This window comes from Canis aureus, chromosome 6 (genome assembly GCF_053574225.1).
Source record: "Canis aureus isolate CA01 chromosome 6, VMU_Caureus_v.1.0, whole genome shotgun sequence".
In the NCBI taxonomy this organism is placed as follows: domain Eukaryota; kingdom Metazoa; phylum Chordata; class Mammalia; order Carnivora; family Canidae; genus Canis; species Canis aureus.
The window spans coordinates 56,462,551-56,480,802 of record NC_135616.1 but is presented as its reverse complement, the minus strand read 5'-3'; the positions used below and the strand labels follow the sequence as shown (position 1 = coordinate 56,480,802).

Genomic DNA, 18,252 nt, shown 5'->3' with positions numbered 1-18,252 from the left:
ATTTTGACAGGGATTGCATTTAATGTGTAGATTCCTTTGTTAGTACAGAAATTTTAGTAATATTTGTTCTTCCAATCCATGAACATGGAACGTCTTTCCATTTCTTTGTGTCTTTGTGCCACACAGGGACTGAGGCAAGTGTGACTGGGAAGGGTAGTTCTTGGGTTGAGGGGGCTTGGTTGGGGGGATGGGGGCTTGTCAGGGCTTAGTGTAAGCAAGTTAGGTAACAAATGTCTGTGCTGGTTCCTATATGTGGTCCTATGTTTATGTTGATAAGCAGGGGAGGGAAATCACACTAGCCAGTTCCTTTGTTCCCAGAGGGGTCTCTCTGTGAACACTGCCTCTCTGGGACACACTCCAAGGTGAACTAACTTCCCCATTGTGTTACTCAGGAGCTCTTCAGATCACTGTTTCCATGCTATAAGTTAATGAGCTCTTTGCCTGCATTCTCTCCAAGAGCAGCCCCAATGTCCTCCAAGGTTTCCCAGATCCAAGCACAATAATCTCTAAAACTGCAGGCTTTAAGTCCCACTTGTTCCAAGAACTTATGAGAATTGGGCCCTCTTGCTTTCCCAGCCAACTGCTGTGGGGAATTGTTTTCCCTGTGCATTCCCTTATATGGTAATCTTTCTCTCATCCTTCTCAGTGACTGCAGCTACCTCCCCACCACAGCACCTAAGATCCACTTTTCTCCCAAGCTGTGCTTGTGTTTCTGGGGATATTTAGGATGATATAATAGTTATCTAGTTATATTCGTGGGATGAGGTGAGCCTAGGGTCTTCTTACTCTGCTGCCATCTTCCCCTCTCTCCACCAAGTTATTTTTAAAATTGATATAGAATTCAAATACCATAAAATTTACCCTTTGAAAGTGTACAATTCAGTGATTTTTAGTATATTCATAAGATTGTAACAATCATCCTTACTATCTAATTCCAGAACATTTAATCACCCTCAAAATAAACCTCGTACTCATTAGCACACTCCCAATCTCTCTTCCCCCCAACTCCAGGCAACTACTAATTTACTTTCTGTCTCCATAGATTTGTATATAAATTTCATATCAATGGAATAATATAGTATGTGGCCTTTTTGCCTGGCTTCTTTCACTTGGCATAATGTTTTCACAGTTCATCCATCTTGTACCAGGTATTAGAACACCATTCCTTTTTATGGCTAAATAATATTCCATTATATGGGTATATCATATTTTGTTATTCATTCATCAGTTGTTAGACATTCCAATTGTTTACACCTTTTAGTTATTATGTAAAATGTTTGTATGACCATTCACATACAATGATTTTTTTTTTTTTTTTTGGTAAACCTATGATTTTGGTTCTCTTGGGTATATACATAGGAATTGAATTGCTGGGTCATATGACAACTCTATTTTTAATTTTTGAGGAATTTCCAAACTATTTTTCAAAGTGACTGTACCATTTTACACTAGCAATTTGAGGGTTCCATTCTCTTCACATCTCAACAACAGTAGTTTTTGTCCATCTTTTGAATTATATCGATCCTAGTTAAGTGTGAAGTGGTTTCTCATCGTTGTTTTAATTCACATTTCCCTAATGGCTTATGATGCTAAACATCTTTTCATATGCTTATTGGCCATTTGTATATCTTCTTTGGAGAAATGTCTATTCAGAGCTTTTGAAGTGAGCAAATTGGGTTATCTGGTTTTTTAATTGCTGAGTTGTAAGTATTCCTTATATATATTCTAGATACAAAGCCTTTAAACAGATATGTGATATGCAAATACTTTCTCTCATTCTATAGCTTTTTTTCATTTTCTTGATAGTATCCTTTGAAATACAGGTTTCTTATTTTTATGATATCCAACTTAATCTATTTATCCTTTTGTTGCTTATGCTTTAATTGTCATATGTAAGAAATCACTGCCTAATCTAAGGTCATGGAAATTTACATTTAGGTTTTCTACTAAGGATTTTATGGCTTTAGCTCTTACAGTTAAGCCTATAATCCATTTTGAGTTATTTATAGCATGAGGTAGGATACAGCTTCATTCTTTTATATGTCAATATCCAGTTATCCTAGCAACTTTGTTGGAAAGAATATTCTTCCCTTATTGAATTGTCTTGACACCCTTGTCAAAAGTCAATTGCTCACAAATAGTATACTATTTCTGAACTTTCAATTCTAATCCATTAATCTATACATCTATACCTATGCCACTGCCACAGAATTTCAATTACTATAGCTTTGTACAGGAATACCTCAATGTACTATGCTTTGCTTTATTGCATTTTGCAGATATTGTGGGTTTTTAAAAAGATTTTATTTATTTATTCACGAGACACACAGAGAGAGAGGGAGAGACATAGACAGAGGGAGAAGCAGGCTCCATGTGGGGAGCCTGATGAAGGACTCGATCCCAGGTGCAGGATCATGCCCTGGGCCAAAGGCAGACACTCAACTGCTGAGCCATCCAGGCGTCCTGATATTGTGTCTTTTAAAACAATTTGAAGGCCTGTGGTAAACCTGTGTGGAGTAAGTCTCATTTTTCCAATAGCATTTGTTCAATTTGTCTCTATGTCACATTTTGGTAATTCTCATAGTATTTCAAACTTTTAATATATTATTATATTCTGTTATGATGATTGGTGATCAATGATTAGAACTTGCTGAAAGTTTATATAATGGTTACCATTTTTAGCAAAAAAAAAAGCATTTTTAATTAAGGTATGAATTTTTAAAAAGATATTATGCTACTGCACACTTAAGAGACCACAGTATTGTATAAACATAACTTTTCTATGCACTGGGAGACCAAAAAATTCATTTAATTCACTTTGTTGCAATATTTGCTTTATTGCAATGGTCTGGAACTGAACCCATAATATCTCTGAGATATGCCTATAATAAGTTTTGAAATTGTGTCCCCTTCCTCAAATTATTCTGATTAAAGCTGTGTATGAACTATATTTTGAGAAATATTGGCTTATGCCATCAAGTACAACTACACTTCCATCAAATGTCTTATTTCTATAATCACTATAAATATGTTTTTTCCAATATAGGCTTCTAAAATAAAAATATACTAATTTATTTATCACAGTTTAGAAACTCACCCACCATTTCTACATTTCCCCCCAGAAAAGAATAAAATTTCATCCTGTTATCTAAATCAGAGATCACAAACTATATCCTTCAGTTGAATTTAATCTGTTTGGCCACATTCTATTTTTACAAATGTTGATTTGAGTTCCTTTACATGAATCACATACTCTCTAATTCATACAGTTCCCACTACTCTAGGTTATGTTGTATCCAGCTGATTTCCCTCATTTTTGTGCAACTGAATTGGCCATATCTGATCTAAACAAATCCTTAAAATTGTTCCATTAGGGAAAGCAGCAAAAGTTCTAGTTTGTTTTATTTTGTTGTAACCAATGCCCAATTCTTTCAAGGATCTTATCCAAATGCTAGATTAAATTCAAGGATCATTTCTTGAATTTAGGAAGATTTAACAGATGTTTGCTAACAGTAGTTCTATAACTTGAAAAATTAGGTAAAGGAGGGTGAAACTCCACTTGGTTCAAAGTACTGTTATCAAGAGTAGTAAAAATTTCAAAGTTGAAGACTCTTAATACAGTGGGTTAAATGTAATTCAGGCTTATTAATAAATTTCAGTTAGGGATCCCTGGGTGGCGCAGCGGTTTAGCGCCTGCCTTTGGCCCAGGGCACGATCCTGGAGACCCGGGATCGAATCCCATGTCAGGCTCCCGGTGCATGGAGCCTGCTTCTTCCTCTGCCTGTGTCTCTGCCTCTCTCTCTCTCTCTGTGTGACTATCATAAATAAATAAAAATTAAAAATAAATAAATTTCAGTTAAAATCCAAATTTATCTTTACTAAAGAGAATGAAAAATTGGCTCATACTCCTTGAAGGAAAATACACAGATTTTTAAGAAAATGTTGGCTGGCACAATTTTAAAATGTCATTTTAAAGGCTGAAACAAAGACAGCCTCAGAAAACCTACTGAACTATAAGGAAAGTTGGCCCTCTACCTGAGGCAACACTGGTACTGAAAATTACCATATAAGCTGGAGCTATAGTTTCAGCATAACCATATCTCCTTCCCTTCCCTAGGAAGGAAGCAGAGATTCTGCCTGGGTCTCCATCCTCATACTCAGCCTAATACATCTAGAGAATGTTTTGCTGTCACTAGAATAGTATATGATGACAAAGATCTTAAAAATGGATGGGATTATTAACAGTTAAAAGCTGGGTAGAATCCAATTGGGCCATAAGATGAGCCAGGACATTTTTTTTCTCCTCGCTCATCCTCTTCCTGGGGCACAGCACATCCTTCCTTTTCCTTTTGGGGCTGAAAACATACTAGCCTAGGATAATAGAAGAGAGCCTTTTATAATACAAGCTTAAAAAGAAAAATGAGGTAGAGATTTTTAAGAACAAAGTTATGGGGAATCCCTGGGTGGCTCAGCGGTTTAGCGCCTGCTTTTGGCCCAGGGCATGATCCTGGAGTCCCTGGATCAAGTCCTGTGTCAGGCTCCCGGCATGGAACCTGCTTCTCCCTCTGCCCGTGTCTCTGCCCTACCCTTCTTTCTCTTTCTATGTCTATCATGAATAAATAAATAAAATCTTAAAAAAAAACTTAAAAAAAAAAAAGGAACAAAGTTATGCCAACAGGTCACCATCTTGGTAGAGAGAAATGTCTGATTAACTTGTAGATGGTAGATCCCAAGGGCCAATACCAGCTGTTTTCTTTCAGTCTTTCCCAGCCTGGTTGGATCAGAAACATTCTCCAGGGTAAAATCAAGTAAAACTCAGTAACTGAAACCCAGGCTAAAAACCTAAAAAAAGGAGAAAAGCTGAGAGGGCAAAAGAGTAAAAGCAGAGGTAAAAGATGGAAAGTCTTATAGAGATAACTAAAGAGAAGCTTCACAGGGAGGTTCCCTGAGGCATCAGGAAGCGGGTGGCTGAAAAAGAGTCAAGTGTTACCCTACTATCTATCGCGGAGGATAGATAGAAGTACACAGAGGAACCCCACCTCACATGAATCCCTACCCAAGATGAATTCTGTAACAGGTGCCTTGAGCCTGCAGAAAAGAACTACTCTCTAGATCCTTCAACATACACTGGTATAACTGATCAGCTAACAGCAAGACTTCTTTTTTCTTTCAGTATTGCACTGTATTATCATGCTCTTCTGAAATTAAGGAGATTCTCATAAAACAAGTAATATTTGTAAAATTTCTATGTGCTGTACTATCAGACATAAACAGAAAGCAATTATACTGATTTTTGAAAAAAATAAGATCTGGGGCAGCCTGGGTGGCTCAGTGGTTTAGTGCCACCTTCAGCCTGGGGAGTGACCCTGGAGGCCCCGGGATGGAGTCCCGTATTAGGCTCCCTGGGTGGAGCCTGTTTCTCCCTCTGCCTGTGTCTCTGCCTCTGTCTCTCTCTGTGTCTCTCATGAATAAATAGATGGAATCTTAAAAAAAAAAAAAAAAAAAGATCTGGGACAAAAACTGAATATTTCTAGATAGGTGAAATATGCAAAGTAATGTCTGTCTTCCAAAGGTGACCTGTTTTTTCATAGCCTGATAATGTTGTGTATTTTAGGATTGACTCATAGTATCTGAATATGTTGAGCACATTAGTTTCAACCCATATTCACTTATTTTAAGCTGTTTACTTCTCAAGCTAAAAGCTTTTTAGATAAAATGTATTTTGACCCTATTTAATAAAAAAGAGCATTTAAATAGAAGGTTTAATCAGTACTATTGGGTATCTATCATCTTTTTACAAGAGTCCTATACTATATTAATAAGTGATCTTTAAATGGATTTATAAGGAGACAGAGATTCTGAATACTAAGAATGCACTAGTTTTTCTGTGTATTAAGGACTCTTGTGGACAAAATAGACCCTTCTCTGTCAATTCATATGAACAAGAGAACGGGTCAGAAATAGATATATCTACTTCATTTGGGATGTTGGAGAACAACTAGACCATGGTCACTAAATGCCTTAAGAAAGAAACAACCACCAGACTGTGACACAGTCTACACTATAATCCAGTAGGTCAATGAGCCAGTGGAACATGCAGGAAATTGTTCAAGTATGGAAATTTTTTGGCATTACTTCTCAGCAAAAAATGCCCGCAAAATGGGCTATATTACTAGGACATGGACAAGAATCAAAATGTCAAGTGGACCTCTAAAAAATAAGAGCTTCTGAAAACCCTGGGAAGACAATCCAAAAAGCAAAAGACCAGAGAGTCCTATTATGCTTCTTTTAAACCAACGCAGTTAGCAATTCTAGTACTGATGGTTGGATACTGTCTAGATACAATTAAGAAGTTCTGGGTAAATAAGATAAAGGTCAAATCACTATTTAGTTAAAAATGCCAAACAAAGACACTGATGGTAAAGTGTACTTGAAAAGGGAAGACAGAAAAATACCATGAACATCAAAAAAAGCTTTTCATGTTGAAATTCTGCTAGACTATAGAAAGAATACCTGAGATATGAGGTCAAACAGAGTCTTAGAGACTCCAAGTGATGTTGAGAATCAATAAGACTCTAATCTTTAAATGAGAGTAGATAATGAGGGGTTCTTAAAAGAGGCAAAGGCCATTGGTCTCTTTGCTAGAGAGGCAGACAAAAATAACAATATTTTGGGTGTCTGGGTGGCTCGGTTGGTTAGGCATCTAACTCTTGATTTCGGCTCAGGTCATGATATTAGGGTCCTGGGACCAAGCCCTGTGCTGGGCTCTGCGTTCAGCAAGCAGTGTGATTGTCCCACTGGCCCCCCCCCCCCATCTCCATTCATGCTCACTCCCTCTCTCTCAAATAAATAAATAAATAAATAAATAAATAAATAAATAAATAAATATGACTTTCTGCCCATGTGAATTTAACAAAAGCAAAAAAAAAATTATTTCTAATTTGACCAACTATATGAAGAAGGTGAAGCATGGCAGTCTGTTTCAAGAAGGTAAAAAAAAAAAAAAAAACAGGACCACGTTATATAAAGTTTTAGCACGGTGAATGGCCCAGAAATACTCTCCAGAAAAGCTGACTAGTATCTTGTCCTCAAATCTTTGAGATTTAAAAAAATGAAGTCTGTGAAGGCACCTGGGTGGCTCAGTCAGTTAAGCATCTGACTCTTGATTATAGCTCAGGTCATGATCTCAGGGCTGTGGGATCAAGCTCCACACTGGGCTCTATACTCAGCAGAGTCTGCTTATCCCTCTCTTCTGCTCCTCTTCCACCACTCTCCCCTTTAAACAAACAAACAAATAAATAAAATCAATCTTTTAAAAAAAAGTGAAGCCTGAGAGTTTGTCAGCAAAAATTAGGTATTAATTAAAATTGGAATGGTGAAGGGATCCCTGGGTGGCTCAGCGGTTTAGCGCCTGCCTTCGGCCCAGGGCATGATCCTGGAGTCCTGGGATCAAGTCCCATGTCAGGCTTCCGGCATGGAGCCTGCTTCTCCCTCTGCCTGTGTCTCTGCCTCTCTCTCTCTCTCTCTCTCTCTCTCATGAATAAATAAATAAATCTTTAAAAAAACAAATAAATAAAATAGAATTGGAGAGGCAACTACTCTCCAAAACAAGGCCTCAATTCCTGCTAATTCCATGTGATAGACTTTGTTCTGTATTGTACAATCTAAATAACTTCTAAACTGGACAACTATTACTAATGATCGCAACGCAGTTATTTAAACAATTACGTTAGAAGATGGTTTCACAGGGGATCCCTGGGTGGCTCAGCAGTTTAGTGCCTGCCTTCGGCCCAGGGCGTGATCCTGGAGTCCCGGGATCAAGTCCCACGTCGGGCTCCCTGCATGGAGCCTGCTTCTCCCTCTGCCTGTGTCTCTGCCTCTCTCTCTCTCTCTCTCTTTCTCTGTGTCTCATGAATAAATAAATAAAATCTTTAAAAAAAAAAAAAAAAAGAAGATGCTTGCTCAATCCAATTTCCAGGCAAAGGGAAGCATTCAAATACTTTATATAGCTTTGCAAATAATCATTAAAATATAATACAGATCAAAATTACACGCTGCCTTTACTCAAAACTCTACCTGAAAAAACTATACCATAAAAATGATTTGGAACACTGCCATTCATTCAACCCTTAAGATCATAATTTTTAAGATTTTACCCTATATTAAAACTGTGCGACTCCTGATTCTAATTATTTTTATCTTTTTTTCCTGATTCTAATTAAATAAATATCTATGAAAAAAATAAATAAATATCTATGACTGAATATTTTTTAGATATTTTGAGAATTTTATTTAATAAATTTTATGTTTATCAAATTCCATATTTTAAAGCAGTTGATACTAAGAATTTTAGTCCATGAGGTATATGCACACTAGAAATGTTTTGTTGTGCCAGATATACCAATGACTGTTCTCAGAAAATCTGCCTCCATGTACAGCTCCTGTTGAGTGGGCTATAAGTCATATGACTCACTCAAGGCTACCTCTTTCCAGCACATATTAGATAAGACTTGGACAACTAGCCTAAGGTAGTACATACCTAAGATCTAGGACTATGCAGCCTTATTTCAAAATATGAGCAGGACCAGTTAGGTTATATCCCTCAAGAATTTTACCTAAAACATATAAGGGACATTTGCCAAGAACTGTTGATACTAGACTTGAACAATCATGGCAAAACTTTCTAAGATACCAAAGATCCAATGCAAAACAAAGCAACAAAGAAATTGGTAGAGAAAGAAGGAAGAACATTCAATTCATAGAGAGTAATAAAGAATAAGAGACATGAGTGCCTGGAGTTCCTGTGGCACCTGTCCTTCCTGAGGTCTACTTATTCATCTTCTCCTGGATTCCCTGTATATTTATAATAATCTCCCACTGTTCTTGAGCTATTATGTCTAGGTTTCTATTTCTTAAAATATCTTAACTCAAACAGAAGGAATTTCCAAATATATTATTAAAACTCAAGAGCAAAGCCATTTTTCAGACTACAGGATTTCACAGAAACATTCAGGTAAAGATGATAAAAATAAATTTGTCCATTAATTCTGCATTTCTATTTTCCTTCAACAGATACTCCTTGTATGTCTACAAGTTGACTATAATGTATATACAGTAGTCCACACAAGAGATATGGCTTCTCTTTTCAAAAATATATAATCTAGTGGGAGAAATAGGCCTTTGAAAAGTAATACACAGTAAAGAAATAAATAACCACTAACTACAGGGTGCTATTACAGAAGGCCAAAAGTTTAGACTACTTAAGAATTACTGATCAGGAAAAGCTTCTTAAAAGAAGTAACATTTAACCTTAGGCCTAAAGGAGTCAGCCAGGTAAAGAGTGAAGGGTACATTCTAGGCAGAAGGGAAAGAATATGCACACGTTTTTGACCTGGAAAGATCTTAAGTGTTCCAGAAACTAAAAGAGGCCAGTGTTGAAGTATAGTAAGAGAAAGACTGATCCAAGGTTACCACTGAAGAGGAAAGAAAGGTAAGATTATAGGCCAAGTGAAACAACAGGAGTTTTATTTATTGGGAAACACTCAACGATTTTCAGCAGAGGAATGACTTGACTTGATATGTGTTTTATGAGAATCTCTCTGGATGCTACGGAGAATAATGGAATAGAAGAGGGTCAAGTGGAAAGAACAGTGAGGAAGTAACTAAATAGTATGTGATACTGGTTTGGAAAAAGAAAACAACTTTCTAGGCCTATTTCAAGAAGTGTACTTCATAAGCCAGTAAGTATAATATTTTCCAAATATGTTCAGTTATAAATTACTCAGAGATACATACATATGCAGTAAAAAATACAGATGTGCAGGGCAATGATAAAACATTGAATTCTGTATAATGGTTCCTTTGAGGAAGGTAGGGAGGGAGGTATTTCTGGGGTGAGGGAAGTAATAGTATACAAACTAATCTCGTTCATATTTTTATTATTTTTTACCAGGGAGATAGATATAGAAGAGTTTATTGTACGTGTTAATGCTTTTAAAAATGTTTTAAATATTGAATCATAAAAATAACAATATATTTAGTTATTTAATTTAATCCACTATGAGCTTTCTGCAACAAAAAATACTATAAAGTAACTTTAGTTATTCCAATTCATGATAAATGGAAAGGTTTTTACTTGGAAAAAAAACCTGTTACCCTATAACTTTTAAGTCAGTGATATATGTTCTCATTATGGGAACTGTTTACACATAATTAGATGCTGTGAGTTATTAAATAGGTTTGAGATTTATGAAGTCATTGTGAGTCTTCAAAGTAATGTGGGTTTGATTCTGCTAAAACAAATACCATTCCTACTTTTAACAGTACACATGTACCTTTATTTTAAAAGATTAGGTTTGGGGATCCCTGGGTGGCACAGCAGTTTGGCGCCTGCCTTTGGCCCAGGGCATGATCCTGGAGACCCGGGATCGAATCCCACGTCAGGCTCCCGGTGCATGGAGCCTGCTTCTCCCTCTGCCTGTGTCTCTGCCTCTCTCTCTCTCTCTCTCTCTCTGTGTTACTATCATAAATAAATAAAAATTTAAAAAAATTAAAAAAAATAAATAAAAGATTAGGTTTGACATGCTTATTCTTCCACTGATCATTTTTCATAATTATGCCACCCTGTATATTTCTTAAAGATTGACCTTAAATGTTCTCAAAGGTACCAGAATCTGCTTCTAGAAAAACACTGTAGAGAAATTGTAATTCAAGCATTTCCAGAATAAAGCATGCAACAATAACATGCCCCAGTCACTCCTCAACATCAGTGGTCCCCAAGATGTTCCCTAAAGCAGAGAAGCTGCACAATCAGCCATCCTTCCCTCTCACCACTTATATAGTGAAACTATATAATCAATAAAACCCCCAGTGATCCATCAGCACATCCTGTCCTCTCTACTTTAAAAATCTGTCTAGAAATCAACCACTTCTTACCATGTCCACTATCATGAACTTGGTCCAAGCAACCCAGATTATTACAATATATAACAGAGTATGCCTCTCCTATACTTAAAACTGTCCAGCTGTTTCCCATCTCAGCCCAGTAAAACCTAAATTCTCTACAATGGTTAAAAGTCCCTACTAAGACCTGTTACATTTCTCTTTCTTCATCTTTTTCCATAGCACTTAACACCTCTGATAGGTTATATACTCTATTTAATTATTTATTGTCTATATCTTCCACAAGGATAAAAATTTAATGAAGGTAAGAGTTTTGTCTGCTTTTCTTTACTGTTGTATTCCCAAACCTGAGTGGTTTAGGAGAAGTATTCAATAAATGGTTGTTGAATAAATGAATGAATGAGTGAAATATTCCTTTAAAGTCATAGTAAGCACAGACAATGGTTCTGCCATTTAAACTTGAGGTTTCTACTTCTTCCTGTAGTGTCAAAATTAATGCAAACACAAGAAAGGGCTGTAAGACAACTGATGTGAGAACCATAAAAACCCTGTAGGTGAGAAAGAAGTTAGAATCCAGAAAAAAGATTTTAGAGAGTTTTTTTTTTTCTAGTCCTGAAAATTTCTATTGACAAATTAAACTTTAAAATAAGGGATCCCTGGGTGGCGCAGTGGTTTAGCGCCTGCCTTTGGCCCAGGGCGCGATTCTGGAGACCCGGGATCGAATCCCATGTCGGGCTCCCTGCATGGAGCCTGCTTCTCCCTCTGCCTGTGTCTCTGCCTCTCTCTCTCTCTCTCTCTCTATGACTATCATGAATAAATAAGTAAAATCTTAAAAAAAACACTTTAAAATAACCTTTACAGTATTTACTGGTTGGTCAAAGCCTTTTTTTTCCTAGTCTTGTAACCAATTGCTACTCAACATTTTTACAATATTTATGTTTATGTCACCTATGCTCATTCTAATTTATTCTACATTCAATAGATTACTTGATAAAGATGTTAGCTAATGCTTATATAGTAATCACATTGCAATATATAAATGTACTGAATCAACACACTGTATACCTCAAACTTATACAATGTTATGTCTCAATTAGATCTCTAAAAAATTTCAGGTATTACCATTTGAGGGAGAAAATGGGGGCAAAGAATAAGAATATTATATAATGAATCTACTCTTCAGATAACAGCCTCAGAAAACTGTTTTGAAAGAGGGCATATGCATAGTGATATTTAATTAGATAATGTAGTACTATACTGTCATCTTTTTCATCACCCTAAGAAGAAAGGAGACAGGAAATATACTCTAATTTGAAGGGTCAATGATTTCCTTACATTCCATAAAATACCAAGTTACTATATAAAGCTGAATATAATTTGATACTCTAAAAACGGAACTATCTGGGAAGAGCCAACTTCAAACATTATCTGTCAGTTATCTTGTCAAGAATAAAAGAAATACTGTTTTTCTTATGTCTTCTGAAAGAAAGTGGAAGAATAGAAATACTTTAGGAGGACTACTTGAATCACTAGTCAAAATGAAATCAATTAAACTTCCATTAAGGTCAATGGCTATACTGTTGGTTTTAGCAAAAAAGCATCTCAACTAGAGGGAAACAAAGGTGGTTAGAAAGGTAAGAAAGAACCAACAGCTAAGCTGACCTACTCTCTTAAGAATTTCTAGTGTCATCTAGTTAACTGAAGAAATTGAGAAGCAATGAAAGAGCTATATAGGTGGATAGAACAGAATGGAGGGTTACATTCTTAATTATATATTTACTATGTAGCAGGCACAGTGCTTGGCACTTCATATTCTCATTCAATCCTTAAAATAAATCTGGGACACTGGTTTTGTTAGCATCATTTTTTGGAGAAATAAACAGATATATACAGGTAAAGTAACATAATGTGATGCAGAAAGGGTTAAATAAAAAAAAATATCTTAACTCCAATGTTAAACCGTCTCTATGTTGCTTCTTCTATAACTGAATACACTGCTGGATTTTTCCTATCAGGTTAACTGTAGAAGTACAAGAGTGATTCAGCTCTTAGATCCAGCTCTTAATTCTCATCTGTATGCAACTGCAGAAATCAAGTGGATGAATTTTTAACCAGATAAATTTTATTTTGTTCCATATTCATCAACTCTAATCTGATCTAGGACCTGCCACCTGAAAAACAAAACAAAACAAAAACTCGCCTCTAATCACAAAGAAGACTTTCACTGAATGAAAATAACTCAAAAGACAATGCTCAAAATACTTTGAAAAGCTGTTTGGTGGCATCTGCTACACCCTAGTATATACATGCCCTAATCCAGCAATTCCACTCCCAGATGTGTACCCACAGAAGTACATTTGAATGCTTACCAAAAGGCAAGTTCAAGATGTTCATAGCAACATTATTTATAATAATTCTAATCTGGAAACAACCCAAATGCCCATCAACAGTACAATGGAAGAATGGATACATGGTAATATAATCCATACAATGGAACAAATGAACCATGTCTAGATGCAACTATTACATGGATGAGTCTCACAAACATAATGATAAATGAAAAACCTGGATGAAAAGAGTTCATATTGTATTACTCTTTAAATAAAGTTTGAAAGCAATAAAAACTAAGCTACAGTGCTAGAAGTCAGGACAGTGATTACTCCTCAGAGAGGTAGGGACCGCAGGGGCAGTGAAGGGGAGGAGGGCTTCTGAAATGCAGGCAGTGTTTTCCTTTTTTTTTTTTTTTTTTAATCTGGCTGCTTGTTACATAAATTATGTTCACTTTATGAAAATTCATCAATGTTTTGCACTAATTTTTGCAAATTTTCTTTTAATCTGTTACACTTTAACAAAAAGTTCTTTTAAAAAGGCAATGTTCTATTCTTAGTGGGTTAAGAGCACAATATTTATAATTGTTAATACTTCTATCCTTTTTCTTATCTCTCCACATACAGACAGATAATAAAACACAGAAGAGGGATCCCTGGGTGGCGCAGCGGTTTAGCGCCTGCCTTTGGCCCAGGGTGAGATCCTGGAGACCCGGGATCGAATCCCACGTCAGGCTCCCGGTGCATGGAGCCTGCTTCTCCCTCTGCCTATCTCTCTGCCTCTCTCTCTCTCTCTCTCTCTCTCTCTGTGACTATCATAAATAATAAAAAAAAAAATTAAAAAAAAAAACAGAAGATTTTGGTTCTTTTATATAAATTTAATTTCAATTATTGGCTAGATGATCATTTTTCAAAAGTTCCATCTATCTCAGTATAATAAAATGTTTTTTTTTTTTCCAAACTCTAGTTTAAAATCCTGTTGTTGGGGTGCCTGGGTGGCTCAGTTGGTTAAGTCTCTGACTTGATTTTGGCTCAGGTCATGATCTCAGGGTGATGAGACTGGACTCCACCTCAAGCTGCAGAGAGCCTGCTTAAGATTCTCTCTCTCTCTCTCTTCCTCTGCCCCTCTCCCACCATGCACTCAGATGCCACTTTCTCTCTCTTTCTATAAAAAGAATCCTATTGTCATTGTCCTCACTAAATAAGGGAATTAATCTGAGTTACCATATATTCAGGCTTATACAAACATTCTAAATAAAATTGTTAACCAGGAGTTTTTGATTCAGACTATATTGCCAAAGTGTACTGAAGTTCTTCCCAAATTTTCTGCTACTAAATTAACTTCAACATTTTTTACCTTAGAATGAATGAAAAAATCCTTAAAAGCATATAAGCTTAGAAAAGCATGAGAGGATGATATGCTTTCTACAAGTCTCCAGCTCAACGTCTTTCTCACTTTGCAATAGGACTGATCTCTGAGCAAAAGACTGATTTTTTTGTTGTTTAGTTTTTGAGGTTTTTGGTCAAAATGATCAATTTTGAAAAATCAACTTTTCCATCTGAGAATTTCTTAGCATTCCATTTGTAACTAAATATTAATTCATAACCATGAATATTTGAATCATTTTCTAAAAAAGAGAATATGACAAAAACAGATACCTATAGATGTTTCTATTTAAGACTATGTTATCATTTCTTCTTTTAGAATATTTTACCACATATGAGAGAAGAGCTTTGATATAAATATTTTATTAACTACAAGAAGGAAAGGGGCAAAGAAAGAACACAGACAGGCAGGAAATAAAAGTTTATCTAAAAATTTCCTTTGCAAAATAATCCTCTGACAAAGATGAGTTAGTGGAAAGAATGAATATCCTGATACTGTTCCCAATAAAGTTTATTTTTAACTGTTAAGGGATGTTATTATTTATTTCCCGGGTTACCATGATTTTGTGATTACAACTTACTCCATGTTTTGGGAAGCTATGCAACTACCTTAAACAGCTACAGAGTACAGATTTAAGGGAAGGGAAAGTAGTATCTATGATGCTCTTATTAATTTTAATAAACATTAAGATCTTTCGAACATTGTAATTATAAATCACAGCTGGTAAGCGATAACACTTATAAATTTTCTTTTCCCTACCATAAATGTTGCTAATTTTATTAGCATGTATTAGAAATTCAAGTATCTTTAAAATAAAATTTCCTGAAAAATTGTGAATCTGGGTTCCAGAAGACCCACTGACAATGCTCCAGTGTCAGGTATGGAATCATTCAGATAAAGATGATTTTAGAAAGTCATTACTCCAGTGAACTAGAGGATAGTGTTACTATTCTGCCAAAAGACACCGAGAAATTCAATTCAACTGGTGTAAGCATATTAATTTCATTCTCTTTTCTATAATAAACATTATAAAACTAATCTAGTATGAAAGAGGATAATCTCTTTCAGCAAAAAATATGAAGCAATGGTATTAACTTCTGCAAGCTCCTACTATATATAAAATTGTTAAAATGTCATACCCTTACTTTCCTATTTTTTAAATAAATACCATAAAATACCAAATTCAGTACAGTATTCAGTGAATAGGACCTATGAATATTTATTTATCAAAAAGAAATTTTAGTATTACTTTAAGATCACAGAAGTCAAAGATATAAATCTGGTTTTTACTTTCAGAGAGTACTGCACTAAATTTGAGGAGTCAGAACTGTTCATCATATCAGTTTGGATAACCAGGCAAAGTAGAATTTTTAGTACAAATGTCTAAATTTGTGTATAATGTGGTAAACTCCATTTTGAAATGAATAGTTTTAGCTCCTAAATCTGTATTCTTCATTTAGGTTAAATTTAGATATCCATTTTAGAAACTAATTTGTAAGTAAAACAAATAGGTGAATCACTGTGTTATCAATCAGGTTTGCCAGCTGTTCTATATTCAGAATTGGGAAACTCATTCTGTGACCCTCAGCAAATCGCTCAACTTTTCTTTATCAAAGTATGTCACAAATGAGGGCACATGGGTGGCTCATAGGTTAAGCTCCCAACTCTTGATTTTGACTCAGGTCATGATCTCAGGGTGGTGAGATCAAGCCCTGCCTCCGGCTCTCCCTCAGCAGGGAGTCTGCTTGAGATTTTTTTTTTTTTACAAAATGATTCAGCTTTTATTAATTAGCATCTTAGAAGAAACAAAAGATAAGAGAGCCAGCAAAGCTCTGAACAAACACAATGAAACAGGTGCAGACAGGCCTCAAGAAGCCATTTGAACAGATGGAGGCAACACCCTCCTCTAGTGGGCCCTGACCCAGGGGTGCTCCATGATCTGGGCCAAGGGTAGCCTTTCCAAAGGCTGGTATCTGAGAAGCTTGGAGACTAAGTCCTGGGCCCCCAAAGGTAATGATGGGGGAAATCGTAGGTCTACCTTGAGGATGCGTCTGTAGGTCTCATTATGGGAAGGGCTCTCAAAGGGTGGATATCCTACCAACAGCTCATAGCAAAGTACTCCAATGCACCCTCTGGCCCTACCTCTACCCATACTCTCTCTCAAATAAAATAAATAAATCTTTTTAAAAAACATGTTACAAATGTTTTAAAATCTTACACCTTTACAAAATGCTCTGCAACTTTCAAGTACTGTGCAACTTCCAACTAGAACCTCTGAAGAACAAAATCCAACTATGGTTGCATATGAAATGGTTACTGCTGTGGTAGACTGAAAAATAACAGTTATGCTTTGTACAGCTTATGCATTTTATCTTTTAAAATCTTTTTTTATAAATATTTGATTAAATTTGATTAATATAATTGAAATGGTTAGACTTTTAATAAAGGAAACTTTGTATGAAAAGAAATGTAGTAATACAAAACTGTTTAGATTATATTAGGTTTATATTTTTTACTACTCCAGCTTTCTAATGTAAGACAGCTATAATTTACATACATTTATATTTCAAATAAAAAAATTCTCATCCAAAAACTTTCGTATCACTGCTAAGACTGTTGAACATTTTGATTGGCAGCATATAATATATGCATGCATAATGTGGCTTATTTCTTTAAAAGAGTAAAATGAATGAATGTAGCCATATAAGGAACTAAAAGTAATAAATGAAACAAATCAGATACCTAAGAAATTTGCAAACTAATTTTTGAAATATTCTATGGAAATATATGGTATAGAAGCTTTAGTGCATAACTTTACTATTATCTGGTAGGAGTCCCAAACATCATGTGCAATGGAAATATGAATTAAGGATTAAATTACTATATAATTAGAAAACAAACTTAGTGGTTACCAGAGGGGATGGGTGGAGAGATGGGTAAAATAGGGATAGGATTAAGGAGTGCACTTGTTGTGAGAAGTGGTAGGTGATGTATGGAGTTACTGAATAACTATATTGCACACCTGAAACTAATATAACACTGTATGTTAACTAAACTGGAGTTTAAAATAAAATAAAATATAAATTACTATGCAATTTTCATTTCTATTCACTCTTGGGGTGTAATTGCATTACTATTAAAAACATCTGATTTTGAATTCATTTATATAACTTTAAAGGTCCTTTATCCTTTATATTAGTAGTACATTATTACGCAGATAAAGGCTTATTATGAATTTTAATTACACAAATTTAACTACTACATCTTACTGTGTAGGAATTATATATGCTTTAACATTTTCATTTCTCACAAATAATAAAATTATAGTTAAAATAATCTTTACTAAAAATTCAAATAGAACTTTCTGGTCAGTATTTATGGCTGTTAAGTATAGGGAAAAATAAAATGAAGAAAGAAAATTATAACCACTTTAAATAGAAACTACTCTCTATTTTGGCTTAGGTATGAGAGATGCAGTCACTCTACCTCACAAAGCAGTAAGTCGATGATGTGGAAGACCATGCAGAGTGGGAATTTGGCTGTAAAAAGAGTGAGGAACCACTGGGAGGCATACATATGAACTTCCAGGTTCAGAACACAAAAATGGTGGTGCAGGTCCGGTAACTGCTCCTAAAA

At 35.4% G+C, this 18,252-nt stretch overlaps 1 protein-coding gene across 7 annotated transcripts in view; it reads right to left on the bottom strand.

Annotated features, from left to right (window-relative positions):
- The window catches only part of RABGAP1L (RAB GTPase activating protein 1 like), a 735,225-nt gene that overhangs the window by 244,628 nt on the left and 472,345 nt on the right, over positions 1 to 18,252 (bottom strand). For 6 of the 7 annotated variants that reach the window (XM_077901744.1, XM_077901747.1, XM_077901750.1 and 3 more), the window contains one exon: positions 18,103 to 18,246. The exons of the other annotated variant lie outside the window; for it this stretch is intronic. In XM_077901744.1, coding sequence (XP_077757870.1) covers positions 18,103 to 18,246 — 144 coding nt within the window. The remainder of the gene's footprint in view (positions 1 to 18,102; positions 18,247 to 18,252) is intronic. 7 annotated transcript variants of the gene reach the window in all.